At 43.7% G+C, this 18,729-nt stretch overlaps 1 protein-coding gene across 2 annotated transcripts in view; it reads left to right on the forward strand.

Annotated features, from left to right (window-relative positions):
- The window catches only part of TRPC4 (transient receptor potential cation channel subfamily C member 4), a 237,796-nt gene that overhangs the window by 206,709 nt on the left and 12,358 nt on the right, over positions 1 to 18,729 (forward strand). For both annotated transcript variants that reach the window (XM_006124925.5, XM_075919126.2), the window contains 5 exons: positions 695 to 1,008; positions 5,172 to 5,367; positions 8,470 to 8,664; positions 17,832 to 17,873; positions 18,142 to 18,231. In XM_006124925.5, the coding sequence (XP_006124987.1) occupies positions 695 to 1,008; positions 5,172 to 5,367; positions 8,470 to 8,664; positions 17,832 to 17,873; positions 18,142 to 18,231 (837 nt within the window). The remainder of the gene's footprint in view (positions 1 to 694; positions 1,009 to 5,171; positions 5,368 to 8,469; positions 8,665 to 17,831; positions 17,874 to 18,141; positions 18,232 to 18,729) is intronic.

The raw sequence follows: 18,729 nt of genomic DNA on the forward strand, positions 1-18,729 counted from the left end.
TTCTTTTAAAATGCATTTCAGCTTCATGGAACCTGTTGGTAGGCTTGGAATGTTAAAGGTTCATGAATACAAGGACGAGACTGACTGAAAACAAGGTAAGTAAACAATTAGGCATGGCATAGATATTGGCATTGTTTTAATATTAGAGATTAAATGATATTTTCATTCTTTATTTACTATATAGAAACTTTTCAGCAATTATCCATGCCTTAATCTAGCAAATGCTTATATATGGTATTCTTGTTCATTTGAGTAGTTTCATTGACTTTGCAGGATCCAGCACCTACTTTCTGCCTTTTGAGAAAGCCAGATCTTCATAAATTTGTTAAATACAGCTACAGTGTGTACAATTTTTCTACTCTGTCATGGATAATTACAAAAAGACCAGACATTTAGTCCTTTCACTGCAATTATAATAAAATACAAAAAAGGCTAGTATAAATTACTCTTCAGATGAAATTTTTGGATAAGGACAAACACACAAACCATATTTATTCTAATATTAAGATTATAAACTCCTTCAAAGAGATAAACCAGACACAGTACTTTCAAAAAAAAAAAAAAAAAGAAAGAAAAAAGGCTTACATTTTGTCATATTGGTGCCTGAACAGAATGGTTTCGCAAAGAAACTGAAGAACTTTGGATTCTGTATGAAAACAAAATGATAACTTTCCCTTTTCTGTTTTGTTTCCAGTATAGTGGGGTGCTCCTACGAGAAAACTGGGATATGTGGCACCCCACATTGGTGGCTGAGGCTTTGTTTGCTATAGCGAACATCTTTAGTTCTCTGCGCTTGATCTCATTATTTACTGCAAATTCTCACCTGGGACCTCTGCAAATATCTCTAGGAAGAATGTTACTGGACATTTTAAAATTTCTATTCATATACTGTCTTGTGCTGCTAGCTTTTGCAAATGGATTGAACCAGCTGTACTTCTATTATGAAACAAATGAAACCAACAGCTGCAAAGGAATACGATGTGAAAAGCAGAATAATGCATTTTCAACGTAAGTGGCATATTTAGTTCTACTTCTCAATAGATAGGTGCAATATTTTACTGACTCAGACTGTAAGTGCTACTTAGAGTGACTCAGACTGTAGGCTCTTTGGGGCACAGACCATCTCTTTTGTTAAGCATTTCTACAGCATCAAACACAGAGGCGTAGGTTAATGTTTCTCAACGTGGGCCACTGGCCCGCTTTGGGAAAGCCGCTAGTGGGCCTGTGCCACTTTGTTTACCTAAAGGGTCTGTAACCACAGAGCTTCACAGCTCCCATTGGCTCCAGTTCACCATTTCCAGCAAAGAGAAGCTGCAGGGAGCCACAGGCCTGCTGCTTCCCACGGCTCCTCTAGGCTCGAAATGGTGAACCAGAGCCAACAGTAGCTGCAAGGCTCCATGGCTATGGATTTTTTAGGTAAACAAAGTGGCATGGGCCCGCTAAAAACTTTCCCAAAGTGGGCCTGTGACCCACTTTGAGAAACACTGTTCTAGGTCATACAATACAAATTACTATCGTCATTGTTAATAATAATAATTATACATACAAGAATCTATGAAAATGCATGGTCTATGCCAGAAAGATGTCCACAGAACTAACTTTAAAAATATAACCTAAAATGAGAAAAATGACATAATACTGTAAATATGGTTTAAAAATACTGAACTGGCACTGAAAAAATTCAATTTAACCTGCTAAGAGTTTGCTTCTGTGGGCAAATGTTGTGGTTTTCTTCCATGCCTGCTTTTTAAGATTAAAAAGTGTCATTTTTTAACAACTCCAGTTTTCAGAAACTTCAAAGTTTGTTTTGTGTGGTAGATAAATCAGATGTACAAGGTTGCACTGACACAGGACAATGGGTGGGCGGGGAAGGAATCAGTCCATGCTGCCAGGAAGCCTGTGTACAGGCTACCTTCAACTGATTTTCTTGTAAATACTCATTCTCTACATTCTCGCTTTTATCTTATAGGCTAAATAATAATATAGGCTTCCGTTTTTTGTTTTCCTTCACTTTGAAAGTCAGTGATCTTTAGCTGGTTTTTGTGACATGTTTAGTGGCCAATCTGTATTAAATGGATTTTAATTCTCTACTTAAACTTTTACCTTCCACAATGAATGGACTTCTGATACAAACAGCTGTTACCAGCTGAATTTTGTAAGTCATATTTAGCTACTCATCTGCATTTAAATTATGCCAAGTGCCATTTCCTGGCCAGAGTAACACTGAGGGAAGCAATGATAATATGTCTCTCTGTCTGGTGACATAAATACGGGTGCTGGTAGTGTCCGTGGCCCTAGACGGGTCTGTCTAGGCAGATGGTGGCTCCTGCTTTTCTAGAGGCATTTAGTGGTGCCCTACCATAAGTCTTTCTAAGAATTACAGAAAGACAGGCTGCACAACCATGAGCCCAGTCCTCCACTTATTTGCACCAAATTTCCACATCTATAACTCCAGAATTCAGTTTGGTTACTCATGACTTGGACTGGTATAAAAAAGAGAATCAGGCCCTAGGACTTGCATAGACCTAGTGTAAAGCCTTGTCCCTCACTACCCAAGAACATAGATAGGGCTGATCAGGGTTCAGAAGAATAATTTGTAGTATATTAACACAGCTTTTTGTGTCAGAGGAGTGACATTATTTCCAACTGTTTAGTCCCTACAAATGCTGTTGTAAAGGTGGCAACTTGTTATTTGACATGCTAGCTCCTCATATCTCTATGGGTATGTCTACACTACAAAGTTAGTTCGAACTAACGGACGTTAGTTCGAACTAACTTTAATAGGCGCTACACTAGCGTTCCGCTAGTTCGAATTTGAATCGAACTAGCGGAGCGCTTAGTTCGAACTAGGTAAACCTCATTTTACGAGGATTAAGCCTAGTACGAACTAGCTAGTTCGAATTAAGGGGTGTGTAGCCCCTTAATTCGAACTAGTGGGAGGCTAGCCCTCCCCAGGTTTCCCTGGTGGCCACTCTGGCCAACACCAGGGAAACTCTATGCCCCCCTCCCGGCCCCGGACCCCTTAAAGGGGCACGGGCTGGCTACGGTGCCCGTGCCAGGTGCAAGCCTGCCAGCACCCAGCCAGCAGACCCTGCACCTGGCACAGCTCGAGCCACCCACCCGATGTCCCCCAGCCCACCCCCTCTTCCCGGGACCAGGCTGGCGGCTCCCGGGAGCTTCCCTGGACCGCAAGAGGCGGGCACCTTCCTGGGCTAGTGCGGACATCGTGGACCTCGTCCATGATCTCTGCACTAGGCACAGGAAAGTGGCTGTCTAGGGCAGGAGAGCTGCCAGCCTGGCCACCCAGGACCAGGTGTGCATGAAAATCAAGGGGGTCCACTGAGACCCCCGACCCTGAGCCCTGAGCTTACAATGGCCGTCCTGGGTCAGACCAAAGGTCCAGCTAGCCCAGTAGCCTGTCTGCCAACAGCGGCCAACCCTAGGAACCCTGGAGGGGATGGACCAAAGACAGTGACCAAGCCATTTGTCTCGTGCCATCCCTCTCCAGCCTTCCACAAACTTTGGGCAGGGACACCACTCCTACCCCCTGGCTAAGACTACTCCATGGACCCAACCTCCATGACTTGATCTCACTTCCCTTTCAACTCTGTTCTAGTTGTAGCCTTCACAGCCTCCTGCAGCAAGGAGTTCCACAGGTTAACTATTTGCTTTGGGAAGAACAACAACTTTCTCTTACTAGTTTCAAGCCTGCTACCCATTCCTTTCCTTTGGTGTCCTCTAGTCCTTCTTTATGGGAACTCAGGAAGAACTTTTCTGAATGCACCCTCTCCACCCAACCCCTGCTTTTAGAGACCTCTATTCTGTCCCCGCTCCATCTCCTCTTTTCTAAGCTGAACAGTCCCAGTCTCTGTAGCCTCTCTTCATCTGGGACCTGTTCCCAACCCCTGATCATGTTAGTTGCCCTCCCCTCTCCCAGCCTTTCTCTTCCCCTCTCCCACCTCCTTTTCCCAGTCTCCCCCAGTTTTGTTCAATAAAGACAGAGTCAATGTTGGAAGAAACGTTATCTTTATTTTGTACATCAATAAGAAGGGGGGCTAGGGAAGGGTAAGTGGAAGGAGGTGAGGGAGGAATGGGGTACGAGCCCCCAATGGGGAGAACTGGGCTGGCTCTGCGGGCTTCTGGGGGTGGAAGCTCTCCTGCAGCCCCCCGATTGCCCCCTCTCCCCAGATGGCAGCCTGTGGCAAGTGCGGCCGGGCTGATGGCCGAGTGCTGTGATGTGCCCAGTGTGGGTACTCCGGGCACTCCAAGCCAGAACTTCTTTGCAAGCGGGGCACCCCTTAGAACTGTCTGTCCGGGGTGGGGGTCGGGACCCTTTAAGCGCAGCCCTCGGCTAGCCTGAGACAGCATCTCCATGCTCTAAGTCCTCCTCTTATGCCCTGCCGGCACTGCTTCCGGCCATCCTTAAGCCCTGTTCAGAGTCCACTCAATGTGGACTTGCTAGTTCAAATTAGCAAAACGCTAATTCGAACTAGTTTTTAGTTCTAGACGCGTTAGTTCTAACTGGTGCTGTAGTGTAGACGTACCCTATGAGAGTATTATAATTTAACTGAAGAAACACAATGTCATTTTGCAATTGTCAGATGTATCTTTGAATTTCTGAGCTCTTTACTAAACAACATGTATGTATGCTAATTATGGGCAATCCTTTGCAATTAGATATTATTAAAGCACATTACTGAGTGATCATGCAAAGTGTTCTTTGATACTAACAAAGTTTTAACCCACTGCTATTGCTTTTCTCATATGGCATACCCACTGCTGAAATTTAGTCATCAAATTATTCTAGAGGTCCAATTCTTGCCCATTGATATCAAAGCAAAGATCTCACTGACATCAGTAGGATCAATTTTAGGCATGTTGGCCACAAATTTCAAATGTAGGTGCCTATATTTAAATAACTGGTTTGGTTTTCAGAAGTGCTGAGCGCAGATTTGAATAGGATCAGCAATTCACTGAAGGGCATATTTATGTACTTAGATGCCTTGCTTTAAGGATTTAAGCTTGGAGAGTTAGAAAATTTCCCTGGGAAATTACATACTTTTGTTTGTACAAGGGCAAAGCTTGTCCTCTGGTATCACAAAGGACTTTGACCAAGCATGTGGGGAAACACTTGGAGATGTGTATTTGACTCTTATTTCTTTATATTTCAGATTATTTGAAACTTTACAGTCATTATTCTGGTCTATATTTGGTCTTATCAATCTGTACGTGACCAATGTAAAAGCACGACATGAATTTACGGAGTTTGTTGGGGCCACCATGTTTGGAACCTATAACGTCATCTCGTTGGTTGTTCTACTCAACATGCTAATAGCCATGATGAATAACTCTTACCAGCTCATTGCTGTAAGTTATTTCTCCTTATTTAAATCACTTGCAATGAGTATTTTCTTTCAGATGTTCCAGCATTAAATCCCATCCAAATATAGAATACAGGGATAGAGTCTATAATTGCTTTTAGTGCCTTTGCACTATCCTGGAAGTACAGACTAGAGAAATGCTGGAATTGGCCAGATGAGAATTCTCCCAGAATTCTGACTGCTGCTCTGATGCTCCTGATATAGCAGTTGGGTTGTGGGAAAGGCAGGGTTTATCATGCCAGCTGATGACAACCCTGGATTGGAGCAGGCTGTTCTAGCCAGGATTTGCCCTCAGAATCAGGAATCTGCAACAGTCTAGTCGCATATTTACTGTTTAACAGTCAAGACAGATTAAGCGTTCACAGGCTATTTTCCAGACTTCAAGCCAAAGCAGTGGTTGGTACTATATCTAGTGATTCTTGCTGAGCACAAAGATAACATTAATGGGAACCGTGTGTCTAAATTCCTTAGTCAACTTTGAAAATCTCAGCTATTGGGACAAGCATAAGTGTAGCTGTAAGAAGGATCCTTCATTTCTTGCTAAATCAAAGCACGTATCTACTTTAAACAGATATTTGCTTAAGCAGGGATAGCAGGATCTGAGAGAGTGCATTGAGAGAGTTTTGAATATTTAATTCCCCACCTTCAGTTCTTTAAGTCTCTATGCAAGTTTTAATCCCTTGCAAGAGAGAGTCTGTTAACTGAAAGTGATATTGTTTCATGATGTGGTGTTTTTACAAATCGCACTGGCTCTCCTGCTAACAGAGAATGCAAAGTTGTAGTTGTATCTGATTTGATGAAATATAAGCAAGCTGCAGTGTTCCCATTTTCTCATTTAAGGACAACTATGTCTTTATCTTAATCAGAAACTTAACTTTTTTTTTAAGATATCTTAATACCCATTACATGGATGGATCCTTAGCAGTTGCAGTCATTACTAGAACTGTGGGAAGAGCATAAATGCCTCTTCATGATGGATCTTAGGATTTCAGAATTTCAGAAGTTGGTTTTACTCTGATTAGGAATTAAATCAGATTTTTTTTTTTTTTTTTTACATTCTCTGTAAAAGAAAATTTTGAAAGAATCATTTTATTTCAATTTTTTTAAGTTATCTATTATAAACAGGAACTTGAACCTGGGTCTCCCATATGGTAGGCGAAGGAAGGCATTTTCTCTTCTTTTCTTCCCCATAAAAAATGGATAGAGAGTTTTATCCTATTTTATTCTAATGTGGAATAGGGCAAGAACATTGTTTCCTGCCCAGATCTATTTATATGGCAACAAACCCACAACTCTGTACAGCACTGTGTTCAAAACACGAAAGCAACTAGTGTTGTCAGTTCTCACAATTTGATTGCAACTCTCACTATATTTACTTTTTATTTAAATACTCATCTCCTGAACGCATATGATTAAGAGAGAATCTCAACTTTCATTTTTAAAAATATATTTCCACCCCTCATGGAATCACAGAATCACAAGGCTGGAAGGAACCTCAAGAGGTCATTATGTCCAGTCCCATACACTCATAGCAGGACCATCTAGATCATCCCTGACAGTGTTTGTTTAAACTGCTCTTAAAAATCTCTCATGATGGAGATTCTCTGGACTCTTTCCAATTTTGCCACAATTTTCCTGAAATGTGGTGCCTAGGACTGGAAAGAGTACTCCAATTGTGGCCTAATCAGTATAGAGCAGAGTGGAAGAATTACTTCTTATGTCTTGCTTCCAACACTCATGGTTGCAGGGAAAAGCACAAAGCATTCTCTGAGAGTACTCAAAAGGCATAAAAGCCAGAAAACAAATTAAAATAATCCAATATCATTTTTAAACTCATGCTATTCGTGGGGGAGGAGGGGAGCTTAACTGCTGATGTCTGAATTGTCAAGGTTGACAATTAATGGAGCCTGCTCAAAATGGGACCCACTTTGACCACATTTCCCAGGTCCCACCTTATATAAGCTAGTAAGGGAAGGTGTCAGTGGCGGTGGGAAATGGGAGGGGACAGGGTGATGCTGGGAGAGAAGAACAGAGAGGCAATGGGGGCAAGAAGAAGGCAGAGGAGAGAGGAGAAGTGGGTGCTAGGAGAAGAGGGGTTGAAAGGAAGGTGGGCATGAGGAAGGCAGGGGATGGAGCAAGTCATGTGCAGAGGGGTGTGAGGAGAATTGGGGCAGAGGGTGATGAGGGAGTGGAAACCAGGGACAAAGAGGGCAAGGGGGCAGATGTTGGGAGGACAGAGAGAATGAGGGAAAGGGAAAGCACCAGGAGAGTGCAGTGGGTAAGGGAAGGTACAGATGCCAGCGGATTGTGGGGGTGAAGCAGAAGGGCAGACATGGGGAGGGGAGTGGAGGGACAGGCACCAGAAGGCAGAGAAGAAAGGCAGGGCAGGAGGGTAGAGGGAGGTGTTAGGAGAAGGGATGTGGAGGGGGCCTAGAGGAGGGATGAGCACGAGGGGGAATGGAAGGGCTGGTTCAGGGGTCAGAGAGAATGAGGAAGTGGGGCAAGTCCTGGGAGGGCTGAGGGGAATGAGAAGGGCAGGAGTCAGGATGGCAGAGAAGGGTGAGGGTGGGGGGAGGCAGCAGGCTGCAGGGGAGCAAGATGGGGTTAGGTGAGGGTGCGAGACATGGCCCCAGAGGAGGAAAGGGAGAGGTTTATAACTTGGGTGCCACAGCGGCACACACCTGAACAAGTGCACATGAACTCAATATTGGTGCACAAGACAAAGCTCACTCCACTCATGGATGGAAAATCTTAGAGGGAACGCTGTATGATGCTATAGTAAAAGACCACTTTTAGCATTTTTTTTCTGTTTGAAATTTTCCTCTGATGCCTTAGAGGCATTTAACTATTTTAAATCTCTGTAGTCATGGAAAAAAGATTAATTGTGACATGCTATCCAGACTATCTCTTATTGAGTTAAACAAGTCAATTCCTGCATTAACATTTCTATCCCAAAGAGACAGCTATGTTTTTTACAAGCCATTTAATTAGCACTTCAGGATATGTTTAGGTTCTAAGACCCCTGCAAGTTTTTCCCCCCACCTTGTTAATTTAGCAATTTGTCAGTTGTTATGTTTCTCGTGTACAGGATCATGCTGACATTGAATGGAAGTTTGCTCGAACAAAACTTTGGATGAGTTATTTTGAAGAAGGAGGGACTCTGCCCACTCCCTTCAATGTTTTACCAAGCCCCAAGTCTCTCTGGTATCTGATCAGATGGACATGGAGACATCTGTGCAAGAAAAAGATTAGAAGAAAACCCGAAAGCTTTGGAACCATAGGGGTAAGGAATAAACCATCCTGGGTCTTAATTGGTGTCCTCCCATCCTTTCCTAACTAGTGGAAGAAAATAGTCACAACCATATATACCAAAGGATACAATTTAAAAAAAAAAGAACACATATGAAAAGAACAAATCACATTACAGAACAGAGGGAGGATGCCGGGGGGGGGGGGGAGGAAGGTAAATGCCTGTGAGTTAATGATATTAGAGGTGGGGAAGGGGAGATGTCTGTGAGTTAATGGTACTAGAGGTGATAATTGGGGAAGCTATCTTTGTAATGGGTAAGGTAGTTGGGGTCTTTGTTCAGCCCCCTGCGGAGAGTGTCGAATTTTAGCATGAATGCCAGTTCAGAGGATTCCCTTTCAAGTGCAGATTTGAATGTCTTCTGAAGTAAGATGCATGTGATTAGGTCATTGAGACAGTGTCCTTTCTGGTTGAAATGGCAAGAAACTGTTTTTTCTTTGTGATCCTGTCTAATGTCTGTTTTGTGGGCATTGATTCTTTGGCGAAGTGTCTGAGACGTTTGTCCAATGTACATAGCAGACGGACACTTTCGGCACATGATAGCATAAATTATATTTCTGGATGCGCAGGAATATGTATTCTTGATCTTATAACTCACTTGGTTAGGCCCAGTGATGGTGTCAGCAGAGTGAATATGTGGACAACGCTGGCAACGGGGTTTGTTGCAAGGGAAAGTACCAGGGTTGGTATTAGTGTGGTATTGGTATGGCCCACGAAAGCTCATCATCTAATAAACCATCTTGTTAGTCTTTAAAGTGCTACATTGTCCTGTATTTTGTTTCAGCTACACCAGACTAACACGGCTACATTTCTATCACTTTCCTAACTAGGTGGTTTTAATTCTTGCAGAGCTGGAAAATCATGTAGGCCTGAGCCGCACAACACAGTTAGGTCAACACAGGCTTTGTTGACCTCATTGTGCATGTAGCAACACGTATATGTGTCTCCCTCCGATTAGAGACACAGTAACAAACAATAATTGAGCTATGGTCCATATACTGAAGTCAGCGCCACATGAGCATAGACACTGCCTTACTATATTGTCCCCAACAGTTCTCCAGCAGCTGTCTCACAATGACAGGCACTGCCAACTCTTCTCACAATTGTGAGTTGCATTGCTCAGGGATCACAGAGGCAGGAATCTCCCCTGCCACCCTGCCCCCTGCACCTCCACCAGTTAAAAACTTAGGAAAATGGAGAAGTGCCTTTTCCTGATGGCCCAGCTGGCCATGCCAGCCCTGCTCTCCAGAGGCTCTCCAGCCTGAAGCACACAGGAGACACTAGATCTCCTGGGCCTTCTGTCAAAGTGTGGACATCTCTAAGCAAGTTGCCCATGGCTGCAGGGGAAGTGATGCAATAGGGATTGGCAGCAGCGCTGCCTGAGAGTGAAGGAACTGTGGCAGGTGCGCCCCAACAGTAGATCAGGTGCTGAGCCACAGACCTGCCATTTTTACAAAGTGCTGCTTGCCACTATTGGTGGAACCGCCCCACACATTGCAGACAGCAGTGGATCCCTCCGAGGAGCCTGAGTCACAGGCCCCTGCTGTGAACAGTGAGGAGAAGAGGAAAAAGATGGAGGACATCAGATTGCAGGGCTCAGCTCTGCCACGAGCCAGGACCTGTTTGAGACTCCACCACAGACCTAGCCATTGAGCACGGGCAAGCCCAATGCAGGAGAAAGAACTTCAGGTAAGTGTGCAAATGGATGTCCCGTTTCAGTGATGTGCTGGTGGAGTTCCCAATTAATGGGACACAGCTATTGGGCTTTTCACTAGTGTACTCACAGTGGAAGAGTTCATAGCACACCAAAGAGAGATACAGTTGTTATCTGCTTTTTATTCCCTTCTAGAGTTAGTCTGGGGCATTGGGGCCGGGGACAAGATCAGCAATTTGCTTAGGTATACAGGGATGACCCTTGAATGCAGCTGAGAAATCTTGATGAAACTTTCATGGAGGCCCTCTGTGATCTTCTCTCAATGCTGCCTGGGGATGGCAGCCTCATTTCTCTCTGCACTAGGACCCTTTCACACACCAGTCTGCAATAGTTTCAGCAGGCACCATTGGAGTAAACAGGCGAGTGCAATACAGGCATGAGCTGCTTTGGGGCTCCAGCAGTAGCCATGCCTCTGTTACCCCAGGAGAGAGATTTCAGCTAAAATCACGCACCCTCCCCCGGGAAAGGGTGCCTCTTGTCAGTGCCCTATATCCATTGTTTCATATAACTGAGCAGTTCTGTCCTAATTTCTCTCACCCGGAAGGACCTGCTCCCGATGGCTGGTGCTGGGGGTGGGGCCATGCACAAACACTCTGAAGCAGAAGTGTCAATGAATGTGCCTTGCTTAGAACTTTAGGGGAGTGAGTCAAGGGAGCTCTGAATTTTAATATTCACCTTCTGTTGGGACAACACTGACAGTAGAACCTCTTTGTGTTTTATCGGTAGCTGCTTCTATTTTGGCTGTGAGGGGTTCCCTCTCAGAGCTGTGGGACACCTGAGCTGCATGAGAAGAAAGAAGAGGACTCAGGGTGACATGCTCAGCAAGATCCTGCAAGCCCATGCTGCATCAGACCCTGATCAGAGGGGTTGGAGGGTGAATATTGCACAGTGTGTGGAGAAGGCAAAATCAAAGAGGAGAAAGTCAGAGGAATATCAAGAGGAAAAGGAGAGGGAGCTGCACCAGGACACAGTCGGACTTCTCTGACAATGAACACCCATGATACAGATACTTGTGTACCTCCTGTTTCGAGAGTCACATTTTTGCCTTCCTTTACAGGAACTTCAGTAGAGCATCTTCCTTCAGTGCCAGCAACTGTCCATACAGCATAAGGGTCTGCAACCCCGCTCCTCCCACTCCACATGGGGGGACAATAAGGCCAACCCAACTTCATATACACTTACCTGTCAGAGCTGTGGTTGCTGTATGGGTAGCTAGCGTGGATGTGACTGTTCCTTCCCCCTTCTTAAGCTCTGTTCCATAACAGTTAAGAAGTTTTGCTCTTAACTTGCAAAGGATTTTTGCAGTGTTTTTGTTACTCAAGAAAATTCTGTTGTTTGGGAAATTAACCATCTTGGTTATTTCCCAACATATGCTGCAGAATGCCTAGCAGTACTGAAAACACCCACTTAATTGTTCTTATATGGTGCGACACAGCTCATAGGATCAATGAAAAAAACCACAGTAACCATAAAAGTACAGCAAGCATCACAAAATCAATAGGCACATTCACAGTGTTATATTCATTCATGCACACTGAGCACCGTACAATATGTATCAGGCCTCAAAATAGCAGGGTCAGGGAGAGCACAGTCAGCAGAGCCGACAGCTGCTGTGGGTCTCTGGGGAAAGCAAGGGGGGATACAGCTCTGTGCCGCTAGAAAGGGTGGGCCCTAGAGTGGAAGGTTGGGGCTGAGGGCAGTTAGCCCTTAGCAACACCTACACTGCAGGGTGTCCTGCCCTGAGCCTTCAGAGCTGCATAGATCAGCACTCCAACAGCAGTTCAGAGGGTCCCAGGTCTCCGGCTGCTGCCACTGTTGCGATAGTTCAGGTGACCTCCATCAGCGGGCCTGAGCACAGTACAACACAATGCATGAAGATGGCTCACTGTTAAAGCACTCTTTGGAAGCATCCCTGAGGGTATGTCTACACTACCCTCCTAGTTCGAACTTGGAGGGTAATGTAGGCATACCGCACTTGCAAATGAAGCCCGGGATTTGAATTTCCCAGGCTTCATTTGCATAAGCGGGGAGCCGCCATTTTTAAAACCCCGCGGGTTCGAACCCCGTGCAGCGCGGCTACATGGGGCACGAACTAGGTAGTTCGAACTAGGCTTCCTAGTTCGAACTACCGTTACTCCTCGCAACAAGTTTTTTTGGAAGAGGCTTTTCTGAAATTTGGCCCATCTAGACTGGGCCAAATTTCAGGGAAAACCCCTCTTTCAGAAGAGCCCTTCTTCCTCATGAGAGGAGGAAGACAGGGCTTCCGAAAGAGAGCCAAAAAAAGTGGAAGAGCAGACATATTCCCTGGACCTCCCAGAAAACCCCCATAGTCTAGACATACCCTAAGTTTCTACTATGCTGTTATTCCCTCCCTGCAAAGTGGGGGTGATAGTACATCCCTATCTCATAGGGACATTGCCAGGATAAATACTATGAAGACTGATGAGTGTGAGACACAATTGGAAGGGAGCATATAAAGGAAAAATACAAGAAATACAATTCTGGCTCTATTAAACTCAATGACACACTCTTTAATGAAACCAGTTTACCCCTGGACCAAGGATGGGGGTGATTACACTGAGGATGTGAGGAATTCTCCTATCTTGGACACCTTTCTATTCATTTATACCCCTTCTTTCCTTACCCGTTTTCGCTTGTTTTCATCAAATGGGTGATGGTCTAGAATTGCCCCACTCATTGCCCTGTCATATCCTGTCATTCACTTTAATAAGTGAGAGCTTTTGTTCTCCTGGGTGGACATATCAAGAAACAAGCATGCAGAGATGACTCACATATGATGGATATGCAGAATGACAGCTGAAACTACTCCAGATTTCCTGAAAATACATTGAATTCACATCATGAAAGGCTAGTATGCTTGGGTTTCGCTGCCACTACTATAGATAAGAAAGAAAGAAAGAAAGAAAGAAAGAAAGAAAGAAAGAAAGAACCGGAAAAGGAAAAGGAAAAGGAAAAGGAAAAGGAAAAGGAAAAGGGACAGACACAGAAAGGGAAAAAGTGGGTGTCAGCAAAAAACAAAACAAAAACAAACAAAAAAAGAAGGTGGCCTAAAGATGGCATTGAAACGGATTATGAAAAATAGACTGCAGGAATCAGCCAAGTGAAAAGAGATGGATACATTACAGCTGATAAAGAAAAGCCAGGAAGAAAGGAAGTTTGAGAAAGAAAGAAAAACAAAACAAAAAACGTGACCTAGATTGAGAAAGAATGATGGGAAATGATTAACCTAAAAGTTGAGCAATAGGAGGGTAAGAAACAAGTGCAGATAAGAACCAGACAGAAAAATAAGATTGGGGAACATAACATTCATCTATTAAACATTTTGAGCCAAATTATTCTGTGGTCTTAACTGTGTGAAATTTCACGGGGTTATTCCAATTTACGCTAATGGAGGATCTGGGGATCTACAATATTTTTAAAGCAATCATAATTAATTTCCGTTGAATCCTTTTATAGGTATCAATCACTCAGAGAGATTAAAATACTGTTAGTGTACTGTCCAATAATGTGATGATGGCACCCAACCTAACAATGTTATGACTATGTGTCAGTGTTCAAAAGCAGCCAATAAACTAGGTTTTGTTACAAAAAAATAATACTGCCTCAATTAGAGGTGATCTTTGAAAAATTGGGCCATAGCCTTTAGGAAACTTTCAGTCTCTGTAGAAGATAACCCCTGGGAACTACCTGTTTTGAAGGAGTTTTAAAGGAATGGATGGGGTGCTAGTTTGGGAGTCAGAGGAATAGAACTGGGAGGTGAGGTATGTTTCTTATCTGTAAGATGTCCTGTTCTACACCCAGGCCCAGCCTTTGGGCATGGTGAGCAAGGCCATTGCCTTGGGCCTTGTGCATTCAGGGCCCCGCACTGCCCAGCACCTCCCCACGCAGCTGCTTGCTCACTGCCCTGGCTGGGGAGCCACCTAGCCGTGCAGCACAGCCAACCACGGCATGCTGCCTTGGACCCTGCAAACCTCTCTCATCCTCACTCTGTGGAAGCCCTCACAGGTCTTGGGCACACATTTTTTGCAGTTCCCAACCAGAGCTGGGAATCAGCAGTTGGTAAACAATTCATGGCAATGAATTCTCAGAAGGCTTTAGGCGAGGGTCCATTCTGCCGTGAGAAAAAAGAGAAAGGGAAGAAGGAACTAAAGAAAGGATATGAGTATTTGCATTGGAGCGGGAGAACTGAGATGTTGAACACTAGTTAGATACTATAATTACTAGAATGATATTATACTTGGGGCAAAAATATTCTGGAGATAGTTACACATTGAGAAATATGGTTTGTACATTCCGCTGGAATCCTGTGTTACCATTCTGTGTGCTAAACAGTCACCACACTCTTTGCCATTGACTTCAGAGGGTGCATGATCAGTAAATAACTGATCTGGCTAATCAGTATTATCTTGTACCATAGAAACCAGAGCTGACAGAGGAGCTGAACTGGAGCTGATGCGTTTATTTTGAATTTCACTGTAAATAACGACAGGGTTCAGCTGGGGTGATGTTTTCTGCAATGCAGGAGTCAGTATTTATTGTGTTTATTGGGTTCACTACCTTTACCTCAAGCTAGGCACATTTTAGTGATATCTTTAAATGATTCTTTCCTCATTACCAAATCCTCTGTGAGTCAGACTTGTCCTCATGAAATCTAATGCTGTTAAAAACAACAAGTAGTCTAGTAGCACCTCAGAGACTAACAAATATATTATATCATGAGCCTTCCTGGGTAAAAACCCATTTCATCAGATGAGTTGGAGTGGAAATAACAGACTCCAGAATATATATAACCGCAAAAGCAGTTACCTGTCAATTGTAGGACCAGTGTTAATGATGCTAATCTAATGCGGTTAGGATTTCCTGAGTCTTCTCCCAACAAGAGGGAGATATCTCCACCTCGTGGCCTAGCTTAAAACATTGCAAAAGCAACACTGCTTTAATGCAGAGTGGGGTAAGGTGACATCACTTCCATTGCAAAGGGGTACTGCTGAAATTTTGTACCCTCTGGACATAGGACTTGATGCATTTCCACTCTCTCTTTGGGTGATTGAGTGATCTGGGACACACTAACTTGTATTTAACATACACAAAATGATATATGAGCCAGAAATGTAATCAGGAAAAAGCACTGAAATAACTAGAAGGCAGCTGCTCACTTTGGGAACCATTCCCTGCAGTATCTTATCAGAGAAGCAACCACAACAGAAAATGAAACATCCCTGCTTTCCCCTCCCCACACCTTAATCCCTGCATTCTACTGGAACCTCATGATGACTTCGCCGTATATTACAAGAGAGAGCTCATTCAGAAATTACAAACCATCCACTAGTACAGGAATGATGCCAATTGTAAGTAGATTATAGCTCAGCTTTGACTGCAAGAACTGAAGAAAATATATAAATGCCTGATTTGTTATGACTTCAGTTTTGTCAGGTCTCTTAGGTCAGACATACAATTGCATCTGCAATGACAAATATAGGAGGCAATTTAAAAAAAAAATCAGTTTTGCTCCCTCTAATATATTCTGTATTTGACACTGGTGCGACCTCTGCTGGTGTATCCAGTTCTGTTCTCCAGAACTCAAGAAGTATGTGGGTAAACTGGAGAGAATTCAGAGAGGACTCCAAAGAATGATTAAAGGATTAGAAGACATGCCTTATAGCGATAGACTCAAAGAAGTCATTCTATTTACTTTAACAAAGAGAAGATTAAGGGGTGACTTGATTATGGTCTATTGCTCTACACAAGGAACAAATATTTGATAATGAGCTTTTTAATCTACTACAGACAGGCAGGGCAGCTGACTGGAGGAAGGGGGGAGCAGCCCCAAAGCCTGTCTAATTAAACAGCCAGGGGCTCCTGGCTGTTACTATTGGTACAGCAGTAGTGGTCAGAGCCCCAAGCCCCTTAGATCGCTGCGGGAGCCCCTGACAGCATGCACCTTGCAGTCCTGGTCACACTGAACAACTGGCTGGAGGAGTGTAGCTCTCAGCCCCAAGCCTTCTCTCCCCAAGGCCCTGTGAAGTGTTTCAGCAGCCTGCAGAAATATAACACAATGCAATGGCTGGAAATTTCAGCTAGACAAATTTAAATGGGAAATACAGTATAAATGTATAATAGTGAGGGTAATTAACTTCTGTGACAACTTACCAATTGGTGTGGTAGATTCTCCATCACTGACAATTTTTAAATCAAGGCTGGAATTTTGTTAAAAAAGATCTGTTCTAGGAATTACTCTGGGAAAGTTCTCTGGCCTGTGTCCGACTGGGGTCAGACTAGATGGTCATAGTTTTCTCTTCTGGACTTGGAAGCGATTAATGTAAACTAGGGTTAACAATCAAAGGTATAGACTGAGCAAAGACTTCAATCAGCCAGCCTGAATTGTTATTGAGGACCTTGTTAATTGTCCAGCAGAGTAAGAATCAAATAATTCTTTTCCTTCTTCCTGAGGCCCCTTAGGTATCTGAGTACAATCGGATGAGATGCCCATTGCTTTGTTGTTAGTAGTGCTGTGTCTTACCCAGTTCTTCCTGTGAAGCCACTTTTAGTTGTCCACCATTTGAGCATTGCCCATCCGGTAATGTGGACAGGTTTGGCTTTCTTTTGCTCCTGTTGACCTAATGTTGACTCATTCATTCAGAGATGAAAAGCACCATTAATCTGAGAAGACTGCCCTTTGCACTACAGTGCAAAACTTTACTTGGTCTTTATTTTTTCTTTCACCCAAATTCATTCTTCACTGCACATAGCTTTGTGCAGGAAGATTAGGAGTGGTGAAGAGCAGGGTTTCATGTGAGCTGGAGAGATTCACATGCTGCCCAGATGGTTAGCAGAACGCCCCCAGCTAGGTTTTTTGTTTCTACCAGTGGTGCACATATGCACATGTCTCAGTGCACATACAAATTATTCCACACACAAATGAAAACAATCCACACATGGATGGAAGAGATTAGAGGGAACATTGGTAAAGAGATAATATTCACTCTCTAACCTATCAGGAAGTTATGGTGCACTACTGAGCTCCTGGATAGCTTCTATCCTTGCTTTGAAGGCCGGAATCATCCCTGTGTGTGGAGATCATCTCAGTTTGATCACAGATCCTCTGCACCCAACACTAAGCTTCAGCCCACTCTGGCATATTTAGAGCTGGCACAAATCTCCCCTTTGCAGTATGAAGAAGACACAAAGGATCTACTTGGCTTTTTTTTTGGTCGGCAGGTCTCCCAGGCTCCATGATTGGCCTTTCACTAGCATTAAAACTTCCCAGAAGACCTCAAACCAGCCCTTCACATCACTTCTCTCAGTCCATATTATTGCTGTCCTGCCACTTTCCACCAGTTGCTGATGTTTTTTTAAAATGAGTCACTAGCATTAATTCCACTCTGTATCTCAATCTGTTTCTTTTCAGAGACGTGCAGCTGATAATTTAAGAAGACATCATCAATACCAGGTGACTATCCATTTTTATTATCATGGGCAATTATTAGAAAAAGATAGAACTGCCCCCTCCCCCCATATTTTTCAAGACAAATATATTGGAAAAAATGTTTTTCATTGAAAAAAATCCACATTGATCAAAACGTTTGACTGGCACGAGGAATTTTAAAGTTTTTATAGTGCCCTAGACTAGAAAAAGAAGAAGAAAATGCAATTGGTTCAGTGAATGTATATCCAGTTAGCATTACTAGCAATACTAACACACCCTTTAAATCTTTTAGGAAGTGATGAGAAATCTTGTTAAGCGATACGTTGCTGCAATGATAAGAGATGCCAAAACTGAAGCAGGACTCACGGAGGAGAATTTTAAGGTAACTATTTTCAGGCTTATCCATGTAATAATAAAATATCAAGTGATCGCGGAGCATTAAACAAACAATAATGCAACTGCTGTTCATTTGCAGCTGAGAGGGCAGTCTGTCTGGCCTGCCTGACAATATGCATACGTTATGTACATAAAATCCTGCTCCTTCAGGCCAGGGGAATCGAACTTTCACAGACTCAGAGGGTGCTGTTTCCTTTGTGCACTAAGTGATGGATAACCAGAATGACTTTTTGCTCCCCATATATTTTCCAAAGTCCCTTGTCTTTGTCTTAGAAGTTTAAAGCAAAGCTGCAGCAGCACTATAAACTGAAAGTGTGGCCATGAGCACTGGGAAAGTGATCGCCCAGCACCCTATAAACCCATATGCAGACATTTCTGTTGGGGGGGGGGTGGTTTTGTTGTAAAGGTAGAGCACAAGCCCTAGCCTTCCCTTGGCCAGTCGAAGCATGGTGGGGGAGAAGGCTCGGGCAGCACACTGCCCCAG

Source organism: Pelodiscus sinensis, chromosome 1 (genome assembly GCF_052426305.1).
Source record: "Pelodiscus sinensis isolate ZL-2025 chromosome 1, ASM5242630v1, whole genome shotgun sequence".
Lineage (NCBI taxonomy): Eukaryota > Metazoa > Chordata > Testudines > Trionychidae > Pelodiscus > Pelodiscus sinensis.